The following is a 14,176-nucleotide window of genomic DNA, read 5'->3' as shown; positions in this document are numbered from 1 at the left end:
GTCAGCCACGTGAGGAAGAATCCACATAACAGCTTAGAAACTGTGTTATAAGAACACAAAGATCTTTGTGGTTTCATTTCCATGTCTATATCTTAATGTATGTAGCACAACTGGCTTTGTAGTGCTGTTTTCTTAAAATAGTGTCTTTCAGTAATCCAAAAGTTCAAGCAACTGAATTACCTGGATTTACTTTCAGATAATCACATTAAAGAGATAAAACCAATTTTTTTTAAAAAATAATATTCCTCTTTAGACTATATCATTACACACAACAATCATTTGAAGTCTACCTAAATTACTAGTTTACCTTCTGTAAAATGTAGTATTTTATGACACAGCTTTGTTTTGTCAATGATCAACATTTTTCCTTAAAACACAATATGCCTGACCTGAATATAAACAGGTAGAAAGCAACTAAATGTTAAGTACACATACAAAAAAGGATGGTGAGGACAGACAAAATCATGGAGATGTGCAGATATAATAAAGGAAAACACTTTTTCAAGATAAATATTACAGGGAATATTATTTTACCATCAGTCAAATTGGATTTTTATTTAGTCAGTAGTGTTTCTGTAAAATGACCAGAATTTTTAAGCAGATTGTTTCTGTTCTATAAACAAAAAATATTTTAGTAGTTTTGGGACTGAAACTAGTCAAGGAAACTCAAGTAATATTTGCTGTGTTGAAGTTCACAAAACACATAAATTTCACTGCTTCTAGAAAGCATCCTTAAAAGTTAATGCTAACAGCTTGAGTATGCAAATATTACACAAACATATATTGATATTAAAAACTCATCTAACACACCGTTTCTTTAAAATTCTCATATTCTTTTACAGTCCTATACCTTACTTGCCTAGATACTATATCCCAAATTAAATCTCCATTAAACACAGCTGTAAAGTGCATTGACTATGACATTTTGATACAATTGTTCAAAGATGCTCTAAGGGGAAAAAAAAAATAAATAAATTTTTTCTTTAAGTATTGATAAACATTTATTCACAGCAATGCAAAAATTTTCACTCACTATGCTGTATACACTACATTGGGGAATATTTTTTGATGTTTCAGGTACTTCATGACAGCTTAAAAAAAAAAAAAAAGCGCTTTTGTTGTACAGTGTGAAAACATCTAAGGAATCTGTTGTCACCAAACTAATAAAGATCCCTGTGGGTTCCAAATACAGCTAACACTACAGCATTTGCTGTTTCAACTTGCATTTGGATACACATGGTATGGTCCAAATGACAAACCCCTTATTTTATGGAGACCTGAATTTTTTTGAGTTCCTTTCTGATAACAATCAAAGTTCTCCATATCATAATAAAATATGGAGTTAACGTTCTCAGTAGGACTCAACCACTGAAGACCTATAGCATGCAGAACAAGGAAACAGGAACTCAAAGTAAGCAATTGACCTTTATTTTGTTGAATGCTATTCACTTATAAAAGTGGATGATGTTTTCAGAGATTTGTGTGTCAGTGTTGTCTCTGTCAGGTAGAACTATTAATATTGTAATTGTACAGACCTGTTTTATTTTCCCAATTACTCTGAAAAATAACAGATATGGAGACAAAAAGTCCCTTCAGCATCTGTTTCCTGAAGTCAATTCTGGCTTCAGAGAGATGGAAAGGTCTATACTCAATTTGGAGCTCTCAGTATCTTTTTACCTATTCTATTGCTGGAACCTGAAGAGAAAAGAATTACTACCTGGAAATGACAGTGGCCAGAAAGTGGGAAACAACTGTCTGCAACTTTACACAGCTTCTACAAATAATTTGTTAAGTGGTGAGCAATAGTAACCACAGCCTCACATTGACTCCTACTGTCCACAGGCAGCTTATCAGCAAACACTGGAAATTAATGCTATTTAACACATTACTATTTTTCCAATAAAATCCTGTAACTCAAAATTCAACAGAAAAATTATTTGTTGAATATTACCCCTCTTGTAAGGCCTCGTCAGTTTAGTCTGTCCAAAATGCTTATTTCAAAAAAGAGAGCGAAATCTGTTCTTCTCCCACCCATACACACATGTACGTACACCACAGATACAAATGCCTTCAGGTACAATGATAGAATGAGTAAGAGGGAGACAGAAAATGGAGACAAAAGTGTGGAAAAACATGACACAACACCTCTGGGTTCCCAGCAACCACTAAGTTCAGCAAAACTCACTGAGGGACTATGAAGACTCTGCTTTTCACAGAGGCAAAATCTTGCAAATCTTAAACTGTTTCTGAGACAAAATACTGCAGAATTGAAAGGGACTCAGCAATAATACTGTATTATTTCAAGACTATCAACAATTTTAACTATTACTTCACCTTTATGGAGGCTTTTTGGCACTAGTGAAAACATGAATGTAACCGCTCTTCATTGCTGTACTTTAAAAAGACAGAAGTGCTACTACTCCTTAAGTAGTTGATACCCTCTAAGTGGGAGTTAAGGGAGTGTCTCCTAATGAACAGGATCACTGTCTTGGAGACACAGTTCTACCCTTCAATCTGAAGACCATCATTCTGCAATAAACATGTTGTTCTAGTTTCTTCAATACTTAGAATGCTCTTGTTATCTCAAATACATTAGTGCTGATCTGTCATGCAGATTCTCATCCAAATACATCACGCTTAAGTATCGAGTACCTCCTGCCATGTGAAAGAAAGATTTCAACAAGTGTAAACCAGACACTAAGGTAAAAACTATGGTGAGCTTCCTGGAACAATGTTGAAAGGAAAAAACAATGGGCATTTCTCTGACATACTGTGAAGAAGTCTTCAGCACCAGGAAAGAATCGATGGCATTATCTTTAACAATACAGAAATGAAAGGCTACTAGGATCATGCTCAGTTTTATAAACCTATGTCTTAAATAACACTGGCAACCCCACTCCCTGGTGACCTCTAAAAAAACCCAAAGGTCAAAACTACTCCTGTAGTTCTTTAACGAGAATTTAGAAGTATCAAGACAGAGGAAGAAAACCAGTGCATTTTTCTTCTAGCTTTTTCATGTCTGGAAAAAAAAATACTGCCGTAAGTCTTAACTATGATATGCTATATGATGTTAATGTATTTTAGCCACTTTGCATACCTAAACATTACCGAGAGTAGATCAGAATTTGGGAATGTTTCAAGACTAAGAAAAATAAAGCAAGCAATAATCATTAAGTGAAAAAAAACCCAAGATGAAATCTGAAAGTACCTCCAACTTGCCTTCTGAATCACATTTGATGAGCAAAGGTTTTAGGAATGAATTCAGAAAATTCAAGGTAAAGCATCAAAATGATGAGAAAAACAATTGCTTTTTAAGCTGAAATGCTGTTGAAAGCTGTACTGTAACTTTTTGTAACACAGCATCCCCTTGTGATTTCACTGTTACAGAAGATTTACATTCATGTTTGGCAATACATTTGTCACTGTCAATCGCATTCATGTTCCTTGTGCTGTAACTGATCTTTATACAAGTTGATGAATCTCACTCAATTTCATCCTTCCTCAAATCTCATTTTTCCAAAAAGCTAAAAATAATACGTTTATCTTATTCTTCTAAAATATTAATTTGATAATGACTAGTGATTGCAAATAAAGCTCTCTAAAGTAGAAACTAGCATATCTCATAAGTAGACTATGCTAAAAAAAAAATAACAATCCCAAACCCAAAGAAAACACACGATGCAAAATCCCCAATAAAATCCTAGAACAAAAAGGTCAACTTTCAGATTTCTGTATAAAATATAATAATTTTGTAAAGCTTGCAAGACGTGATTAAAAACCAGTTTTGTTTTGTTTTTTTTTTTAAGGTAAGTACGGTATAATAAAAAATATAATCTCTGGAAAACCCAATTGCATTGTCTTAGTCTTGTGACTCTGTCACAAACATGCATAGCTAGCACTTCTCTATCATACTGTACCTTTCCATAAGTAGATGAAATCAGCTGTATCATAGTCTTTCCCGTCTAAGAGATATGTACAAAGGCATTAGCTTTTAAGTGATTTTTATGTCTCAGTAGACTGTTACTGAACTATACCTATGATATAACAAAAGCTCTGAACAGTAGTTATCACTGATTTGAAATCAAAATATACAATTATGAGGGTGCTATAAAATGCTGAGTGAACCTGGCATTTTGCTAGGCAGAGTGGAGGTACAAAGAGCATCAGTGAAGAAGGCAGGCCAAAAGAAGAGAACACTTTAATGAATTTACCTTTTAACCTGTTAACAAAAGATTAGTGATATTTGCGTTATGAAGTAGTCAGAGCAAACAGAAAAAGGTCTGGTTTTAATATGAAGGCATACATTATCATATTCTTAAGCCAAAACGTAGGAACTCTCAATGCCAGATTCCGAGGCTGAATGTTCTGTTCATGCTGCAGTGGAAAGGTGCACAGTATACTCAAGACAGAAATGCCTGTTCTTCAGGCTGTTAGACAATCCACTTCCAAAAGGAAGAAACAGATACAGAGTTGGCTTGTACGCTGCAGTGAAGTGGCTGAGCTTTACTGGACAGGAAGAAAACTGTTCTACTCAGCTGTTAAAACCACCTGCATATATAGGACTAAGAAAATTAAGTGGAAAAAATATCATAACAGGAACAAGCTTTTTTCTATGAAAAAGGAACTAAGGAAATCTGCTTTCCTACAGATTTATGACCACTTTCCATAAAACAACCAGCCTCCTACTCAAGTTCTCAGTCCACTGAAAAACAGCAGATAGTGCTGCTAATGTAATCTACATATACATAATACATTTTTTCCTATTTACTGTTGATAATAAATAGCTAGAAGTTAACACCATAACACACAATCAACCTATATTTCCCTTAAAGATAGTTGTAATTACTTAGCAGGTTTGAAAACTGAGGGTTTATTTAATTTATAAGAATCAGATACAATACTTACCACACATACAATAAAGTATACATATTTACCTGCATGGAAGTCTATGCCCACAGCAAATGAAGTTCCAGATATAGGCATTAAAGCATCCATTTTATCAGTTGGATCAAGAGGAATTCCTCTAATTCCTTCATGAACAGAATACATAAGAAATGATTCAATACCTATGGGAAAAATAAAATAGCCAGTGAGAACAAAGGAGAGACTTTCCCAATTAACAAGACTTGAGGAATTAACAAGCACTAGACTGAGTTTTCCAATCCATTTCCAATACAATTCCAATTCCATAGTTTTCCAGAATAACTCCATCTCTTTGAAAAAAACATTCATTAATTATTATGGTATATTTCTAATTAAATGATAAATTCAGTCTTATAGAAAGAAGGGAATCACGATCCATTTCAATCATAACCTTTTAATTAAGTAATCAGTAGAAATGAAAATTAAAACTTAAGAAGAAAGTGGTTTGAATTATGAGAAATTTAAGAATATTATTTAAAATATTTAAGAATATTTTCAGTTACACTTTCTGTACATATTCAGCAAGAAACAATTTTAAGGAACTTGTGGAAAGCAGGACCTGAGACTGTACATTGTCTTTAGAGGCATGGGACTCATCCCACCTCACGCAGTCATGCACACTTCCTTTACAGACAATAGAAATACATGGTTTTACTGAACAATGCAGTTGATTAATTTTAAATTTTAAATGTCTACTTTTGTGTTAGATTAATCATACTCCAGGTGTACCTATTTCTATTAAGTAGGAAGAAATTCTACTGTGTAGAGGTCTTGTTATGCAGTCATTCCCACTTGAGATGAATCACACCTAATTGTTGACAACCAAAATTAGAACAAATACTTTGTTGCCCTAATCTGGTCAAATATCAGAACACTTCTAAATTTAAGGGAAATCACAAAGCATGATGATACATAACTCACATTATTGAAGCAGTTTATCTACTGTACATAACAAAGTTCCTTTTTCTTCACACTATTTCTTTGAAAATTATTTTTTTTTTCCAAAAATCTAGCTAGTAGTTGTCCCTAAGAATGTAGACTAAAACGTTTCAGGTAGATAATTACAAAATTTTCTTCAAAACAAGGAGAAATCTAGCTAGAAAATTAAAAGAGCAATGCTAAACAAGTATTTATGTACAGAATAATACGTTTTCTCCTGACAGAGATAAAAGTTCAAGAGAGAATAAAAATGCTTTTGTCTCATGACCTCTTTTTAATTGAAGGAAAATTTAATCATAAAAAACTGTTATAATATAGAAAGAAGTGTATCTAGACATAAAGGAGGGATACATTTTAAATACATAGCATCCAACAGTTTTACCTTAACCCGCAATTGAAAGTTATAAATATCTGAAAAAGTAATTGCAAAACTGAGTATTTAAAAAAAATAAAGAATGTTAAGAACATGTTATTGTCACATATGAAAAGCACTGAAGACACATTTATGTTGCTTAGTTCTGCTTTCATGTATACTCTACTATTTACTAGATGAGGTAGCAATCCCTCATAGGAATGAACAGTATTAAATTTATACAGTTCTAAGGCACCTTGACCATAAGGCTGGTTTGTATTATTCAGGCAAAAAAAGTAAGATTTGGATGTAAGCTATGTTTTGATTTTTTCCTGCTCAAATACACAAGAGATTAAAAAAAAAATAAAAAAAATCATGCCTTACTTTAAATTAAGAGCAATACAATGGGAAAAGATACCCAACTTTTCAGATACTGTAGCCTATAATTTACATTAAAGACAAGTTACATGACCTTGAACAAATATGCACTGCTATTAATGATGGCTCAGAGGGTCTGCTTTTCTGCCTATATTTTTTAAAAAATTAAAAAGCATTCCTCAGAGTTTCCACAAAAATATATTCAGAATTAAATAAAGAAATTAAATGCTAAATTTTTTTCCTAACCACAATAGACATGACTCTGTTACTGCTTTAATCAAGCATATCAACTATAGTTATTTAACTTAAAATTAATAGAGAAAGTTCATTTACTCATTACAGTGTTGCCATAAAACTGACGTTAGTTACAATAAGTAGTGAAAGCCATTTTACCTTTGCATGCCATGCGGTTCTTTTGAAGGTTGTAGCCTACTGTACACACACAAGTCCTAGTGGTTTCTGATGTTGGTAAACAAAGCTGAGAGCATCCACCATTGTTTAACTGACAGGAGTTGCTACCTATTACATGACGGGAGAAGAGACAAGAGGAAACAACATTAGCACGGTGCAATCCTGACTAAAAATGAATGTTGGCGTCAATTTATTAATGTTACAAAACCCAAATTTCGTTCAGATAAATTATCTGAAAAATTGAAATATGCATAAAATATCTCAGGCTATACTACTATTTAGATACTCTTCTACGCTTTGCTCTTACAGTATTTTATCTGCACAATTAGAATAGTGCTTTTTTCCTCAGAATAGTGTTTTGTTGGTTTTTTTTTAAATAACTCAGTTTTCTGAAGAATCTGCCTATTTTAAAGTAAAAGCATATGATAAAACTGAAAATACTACATTAAGTTTGGAGTAGCAATGATGAAATCTCACTGACAGTAGTCTAGAAGGTGTATCTTATTCTAGACCATGAGTAAATCATTGATCATATTGTATTAATTCATTATTAACCTCGTTATCTTCATCAACCAGCATTTGTTTAGTATATTTAAGATACATTCCAATGTGATCTCACAGATTTATGCTCCTACATCTTAATTAAAACAATATTTACTTTTAAGTAATAGATGAACACTTTTAAATAAGATTTATAACAAACATTATGTTTATTATATAATAAACACCTCAGAAATTTGACGCTTCATGAAGAAGCATTTAAGTCTACTAAAACACTAACGGAATTAGTTGATTACAAGTTACCGTATGATTCAGAGAGCTACTTGTAACATTTTTTTTGCATTCCTAATTTTGAAGCAGAAAGCATTTCTTCATCTAGATGTTTTCTAACGATCCAACCATACAAATGGAAAAGATAGGTGAGGTTTGATTATCAAGTATCCTCAAAGGTACAAATTCTACAGTACAAAATAAGAATCTAGGATGCCAGATTTGTATACAGAGAAATCTGTAAGTGCCTCATATTACATTTGCTCTCATGTCACTTTGATTACAACGAAATGCAAGACACACAGAAATCTGCAAAGATTTTTTAAAAAAGCCATGCAAGTGTAAAGCCGAATCCTATCTACAGTGTTTGATTCTTATATCCAAAACCTTGACACTGCTCTCTGTCAAAATATGTATCAGCAAGGTGACATTTCACTACATAACTTAAGGGCTCTCGTTACAGCTAAAGTTCAGTAGTACAAAAAGAACTGTTCCCTTTCTTGACTTCTGTACAATGGAAGATGCATATTAATGCCACAGACACCAGATATCACTCACATTTGGGCACTCATGAAGCTATCTGTGTGTCTCCACGGTCAGGAGTTCCAGCTTTTTAAAATGATAGAAACATTACCGAATGCCTACGTTTTTATTACTTACTGTTCCACCACATTTAAACCTAAGGGCCAGGCTGGTGAAGCACTTCTGGTGTTTCCTATACCAGATAAAATGGCAAGTGTTCCCAGAGTGCTCAATATGGAACTGAATAAATACTCCGTACATATACTACTTATTGTAGTAAACCATCCTGTGGTTTTTTTGGAAGCTTCTCCGTAAAATGAAATTATTTGTTTCACGTAAATCCCATCCTCATCACTTTCAGTAGCTGGAATCAGAAATAATCTTTCTCTAAAGAATCTCCCAAAAGTTTTCATCTTTGATCTCCAAATTCATAAAACTATGTGCATGACCCCAAATTACACTTTTTCATATTATCTTAGCTCACACTTGGCCAACTAAGTTTTGGCAGTATTAGAAATATTCCCCCATTTTTCTGCTGTCTCATTTTTGATTTACACTACTGTCACTTCTGTCAATTTAGATGAATCCAACTTTATTATAACAAATATTAATGGATTCTCTCATAATACTTCCACCTACTGAAAAATTAAATAATTTGAGGTGAGGTTCACACACTGATTTCTTTTTTGACTAAAAATTTTAAACAGATTATCTGAAAGAACTTTAGACTTCACTAAGTGTAAACTTCAGAAAACATTTGATAAATTAAAATAGATCAGGCAGATATGCTAAATCAGTTAGCCTATTATATTCAGTAATTTATTCAATAATAAAATATGTTATAGTATTTTATCACTGAATTACAATAAAATATGTATTTTTTTGTCCTAGTGATGTTTGGAGAATAACATGGAAAAAGATACTATGCAGTTTAGAAGTTGATTAAATATGCTTAACATTTAACATACCTTGCTGTGCTGCTTTATCATACACTTTCATATGTACAACACCTGAAGTTTTGTTTCGCAGGACAGTTGGGTTTCTTCCATCTTTTTTGTTACATGTACCGATCTGAGCTAAATTCTGGTCTGCCCACCAAAGCTTTTTATCTGTAAAATTTTAAAGTTTTAAAGATTAAGAGGATCAATAACAAATTATATAGGTCTGAAACCTAAGGTGGGAAAAAGCTTTTGAGGTTAATTTTCAGATCAATGTTAAGGAAAATTGCTCAAGGAACAAAGTCATTTTTTGATTTTAAAAACAGAAATTTTGGATTTATAAATTTACTTTTTTCTCTTTAGGTGATAGGTTTTCACATATTATTTAAGTGGCAAAACTTAGTTATGCTCAATTTATAACTGAAAGTTACAAAATATTATTCACAGATCATGTAATACTACAATACACGTTTTGTTCTCAAACTTTGCTATATCCATTCATTATGCACGTTGAGAATAACAGGAACTCTGGTTCCAGGTTTTCATTACTTAAGTGTCCAGATTAAGAAATATGACAATTACCAGAAAAATAATTGTTACTGTCTTAAATGATTGAAATTACCAACTTACATTGATAGTATTTTTTTCATCATAATTGCACAAGAATTTAAAATAACAAAAAATGAGACAAGCTATGCACATACTAGCATAAAACTTCAAACCATCCTTGTCAATTCACATATGCAGAAATCTTGAATCAGAGTGTGACGGACTTGTGAAAAATTTATGACAGAGAATTCTCACTTGATGTGCAATTGCAGTACATGCCACATATTTTTCAAGGGTTGGATTTCAGGGGACTTTAGTCATACAGATTTCACTTAAATTCAGAGAGGATTCTAAGTGACATGTTGATAGAAACATTAAGTTTGGTCATACTGCTATGGTAATATTGGTTACTGTGGAACGTATATTTTTATTAAAAAATAAATTAAGATACAAATGTCATTATTATTATAAAGACACTTTCAAAACAATTTAAACAACAGTGTACGAAGACAAGCAGTTTAAAAGAAGTTTCTTGAAACTGAAAAGTATACGTGAGATGAATATTCTCTACTTCGTTTCACTTACATTTTTCTGAAGAGATGTAATTTCTGAAGCACCATTAACATAATTTAAATACCAACATTAAGAATTGCTTTAAATTTGTTCAGAAATATACAACACTTAGTGTTATCAGTTTGTCATTTTGAGACTGACTCATTACCTGCTGGAATTAATGAAAGAGCTGCTTAAAGAGCTTATTAGTCTTTTATTCATCTAACGAAAGCTAGTAACATGCCTCAGTGTCGATGGCTTATAATTTCTTTCAGGTACTAGCCTTTACTACGTTTCCTCAAACCAGTATTGGGGCGGTATTCCTACCAAGTTTTGAATATTTCACATTTCATGTCATCACTTGATATTGTACAAATGGTGTATAAGTCACAACCACCACAAAGCAAAAAGAAAAAAACACCAGGAAAAACAGCAAGAAGAAATAATGCAAATAGAAGAAAAGAATAGTAAATATACACTTTTGAAAAACTTCACAGCAGCTCTCATGGAAATTTGTATTGCCTGTTGCTAAGGCTTGGAAGACAGCACAGGTTAAAATGAGGGGAAATAAGAAGAATGATAGAAAAACCCTTTACTCTCTTGGTATTTCTTTATACCCTTACGCATATAAAAGGCCACATTCATTAGCTTTGCTGTAGTTCTGAAGGATGACATCAAGATCATACAACTGTTTTCTACAACAGCTACGTCCTGTCGGTGTTTCAGTGAAGACACTGGGGTGACGATGGAATAGCTCCATAGTATGGCTTATAATTTCTTTCAGAAATTATAAGCCGCTACTCAGAACGGCCATAGTGTCAGGGAATATAATCAAGTGTCATAAATCAAGGTTGCTCAAGGAGTGTTCACCCTTATCACAACTTGAGAACCACAGTACTGAAATTAGCCATGACGTGCTTTTGTCACTTCCCATGTGCCAAAAGAGAAAAAAACCCCAACCTTAAAATTTCACATATGCAGGCACCAGCATGGCAAACTTAAGGTGAAATAATTTGTTTAGTGCAAATTAACAAATTCTACATTACTATCTTCCATGAGGTATATGGAGAAGGTTCAGTTTAGAGGAAACTAAAGAATGCATTGAAATTGCAGAAGTGCATTTCTGAATGGCAAACAAACTTTTATCAGATCCAGAAGAATAATATACACAGTAATGATGTTTACTGCCTAATTTTAACAGATTAAACACTTGGGAACTTAAACTTGCTTCCAAAACAAGAACTCAGCTAACTCAGAGCGACTGAATGTTCACAGTGAAGAGCTCCTTACCTAACCAATGTCAAGTCCTTCAGCTGTTTCCCTTATAACATAATCTTTTCATTTTTATCATAATTAATTTCAGCCAGCTTGTTCCCATTATTCATCAGTCTCAATGGTTGCTGGAAGCAAAGCAAATCAGTCCTTTCCTGTCTGGAGGAGACTGAAACACAGAGCATACCGAACATACAGAAAACACTTAGCCAATGCTAACTCTTAATGTCATCCTTCAGACATTGCATACAAGCATTATTTCAGTGAAGAACTTCCTGATGTTCCTAGTTGTAGATAAACAAATCCAATGCAGACCACTGCCAGCTATTTCTGTCAAGTTTAAGAGGAACAGCATCCTGTATTCTACTTTTCACAGTAAAGGCATGAGACACTTCTGCTAGCTTTCAATAACTATTCAAAACGGTAAGAAAACCAATGCACAGAGCTAACAGAACCTTTGTCAAAATACAGATTTCCTTTTGAAGTGAAACCAAGAACACACATATGCCATACTTCCTTGATGAACTCACAAGCCACCCCATACAAAATCTGAGCCCCAGCACACTGCAAAATAGCAGAGTGATTGACTGGTTGAATCCCTTCAGTTTGCTGGCAGCCAGATGGCCACGCAGCACATGTGCTGGCCAGCATATCACTTCGTGTGTAGCTCCAGAGTGGCAACAGCCTGTGCTTTGTTTTGACACAAAGAAGATGGGGAATAGAGTGGAGAGAAAAAAGGGGAGAAATCTAAGGAATACGTGAGGAAAATGGGGTATTGTGATAGAAAATTGTGGAATTGTGAATGGGGGTAGGCTCTACAAGTGAGACATCTATTGCGCAGAGGAGCAGGAGAGAAACTGGGATGAAACCTTAGGATGAAAGATGTGGGGTACTGCACGGGAGGCATGTCCTGATTTTGGCTGGGATAGAGTTAGTTTTCTTCCTAGTAGCTGATATAGTACTGTTTTGGATTTAGGATGACAATACTGTTGATAACACACTGATGTTTTGAGTTGTTGCTAAGTGGTGTTTATATGACTTTTCAGCTTCTCATGCTGCCCTGCCAGTGAGGAGGCTGAGGGTGCATAAGGAGTTGGGAGGGGACACAGCTGGGACAGCTGACCCCAACTGGCCACAGGGATAGTCCACACCATACAGCATCATGCTCAGTGTATAAACTAGGGGGAAAGTTGGCTGGGGAGTGGCAGCCCACTGCTTGGGGTCTGGCTGTGCGTCGGTCAGCAGGTGGTGAGAAACTGCATTGTGTCACTTGTTCTGTATACTCTCTTATTACTATTATTTTTTTCCCTTCCTTTCCTGTCCTATTAAATTCTCTTTATTTCAACCCCTAAGTCTCACCTTTTTTCCAGTTCTCTCCTACATTCCACCAGGGAGGAGTGAGCAAGCGGCTGCATGGTGCTTAGTTGCTGGCTGGGTTTATACCATGACAGTCCTTTTTGGTGCCCAACGTGGGGCACAAAGGGTTGAGATAAGGACAGATCTGACCAGAGCATCTTCAAACAAATTTGTTATAACCATTCATTATATTACTTTAATAGTTGCTGGTCACAATATTGACTTATTGGCTCTCAGAGTTGTTGTGCTTGATCTCAGGGTTGTGTTTTGTAACACCTTACTTGCTGTATGTGTTCCCTGTTGTGCTGTTTATCATCTCTGGGGGCTGGATTAAGGTTATCATTTTGCTGTACTGTGTAACACTGGCTTATGATATGATAAAATTACTGGTTGTGAAACTAATCTGGTATTTGTACTCAGCATTACTATCATCTCTGTACTTCGGGAACCATCTCTCAGAAACTATTAATAATTACACTTTTTACATTTTCTCCTCGGAGAGCTCATCTATGGGGGAGACGAGGGGGGTGTGTTTGACAATTTCCCCCGCTTCTTCACATTCCCCTTCTCCTTCAGGCTAGTTACAATAGCTCTTGAGAATTTTGAACATCCTGGGGATATTCAAACCAGCATGCTCCTATTCCTACAACTTCTGAATGTATTTCAGGACTTGTTTAAGGTTAAATCACTCTTTAAGAACACCATCCAGAGATCTGCCCTGAGGGTGGATAGCGAGGAGTGTCAGGGTGTGTGGGATAGTGTTGGCAAGTACCTAGACAGGGGGAACCTCCAATGTTTTGGAACTTCACCCCTGAACAGAGGATCCAAGACCCACTATACTCCAACTAAAAAAGAGATATTGACAGCATATGAAGGGGTTTGAGCGGCTTTGGAAGTGGTTGGTACTGAAGCACAGCTCCTCCTGGTGCTCCAACTGCCAGTGCTGACATTTTAGAGGGAAAGTCCTGAGACTAAGGGAATGACACCTGTGTGTATATATGAAGAGACAGAAAAGGTGGTGGTGATTAATTAGGATGTACTGGAAAGCGAGAGACATGGTCATGATGTAGCTGGCATAGAATAAGGTGTAGATATTTCCCTGATTTTGGCTGGGATAGAGTTATTTTTCTTCCTAGTAGCTGGCATAGTGCTGTGTTTTGGATTTAGGATGAGAATAATGTTGATAACACACTGACGTTTTAGTTAGTGTAAG

General features: G+C 34.7%; 1 protein-coding gene across 1 annotated transcript in view; it reads right to left on the bottom strand.

Moving 5' to 3' along the window:
• The window catches only part of LRP1B (LDL receptor related protein 1B), a 370,405-nt gene that overhangs the window by 185,844 nt on the left and 170,385 nt on the right, over positions 1-14,176 (bottom strand). The window contains exons 30-32 of the mRNA XM_074910092.1: positions 9,265-9,405; positions 6,986-7,111; positions 4,935-5,066 (exon numbers count right to left, since the gene is read on the bottom strand). Coding sequence (XP_074766193.1) covers positions 4,935-5,066; positions 6,986-7,111; positions 9,265-9,405 — 399 coding nt within the window. The remainder of the gene's footprint in view (positions 1-4,934; positions 5,067-6,985; positions 7,112-9,264; positions 9,406-14,176) is intronic.

Source organism: Athene noctua, chromosome 7, assembly GCF_965140245.1.
Source record: "Athene noctua chromosome 7, bAthNoc1.hap1.1, whole genome shotgun sequence".
In the NCBI taxonomy this organism is placed as follows: Eukaryota; Metazoa; Chordata; class Aves; order Strigiformes; family Strigidae; genus Athene; species Athene noctua.
This window is presented reverse-complemented; position numbering and strand designations above follow the sequence as displayed.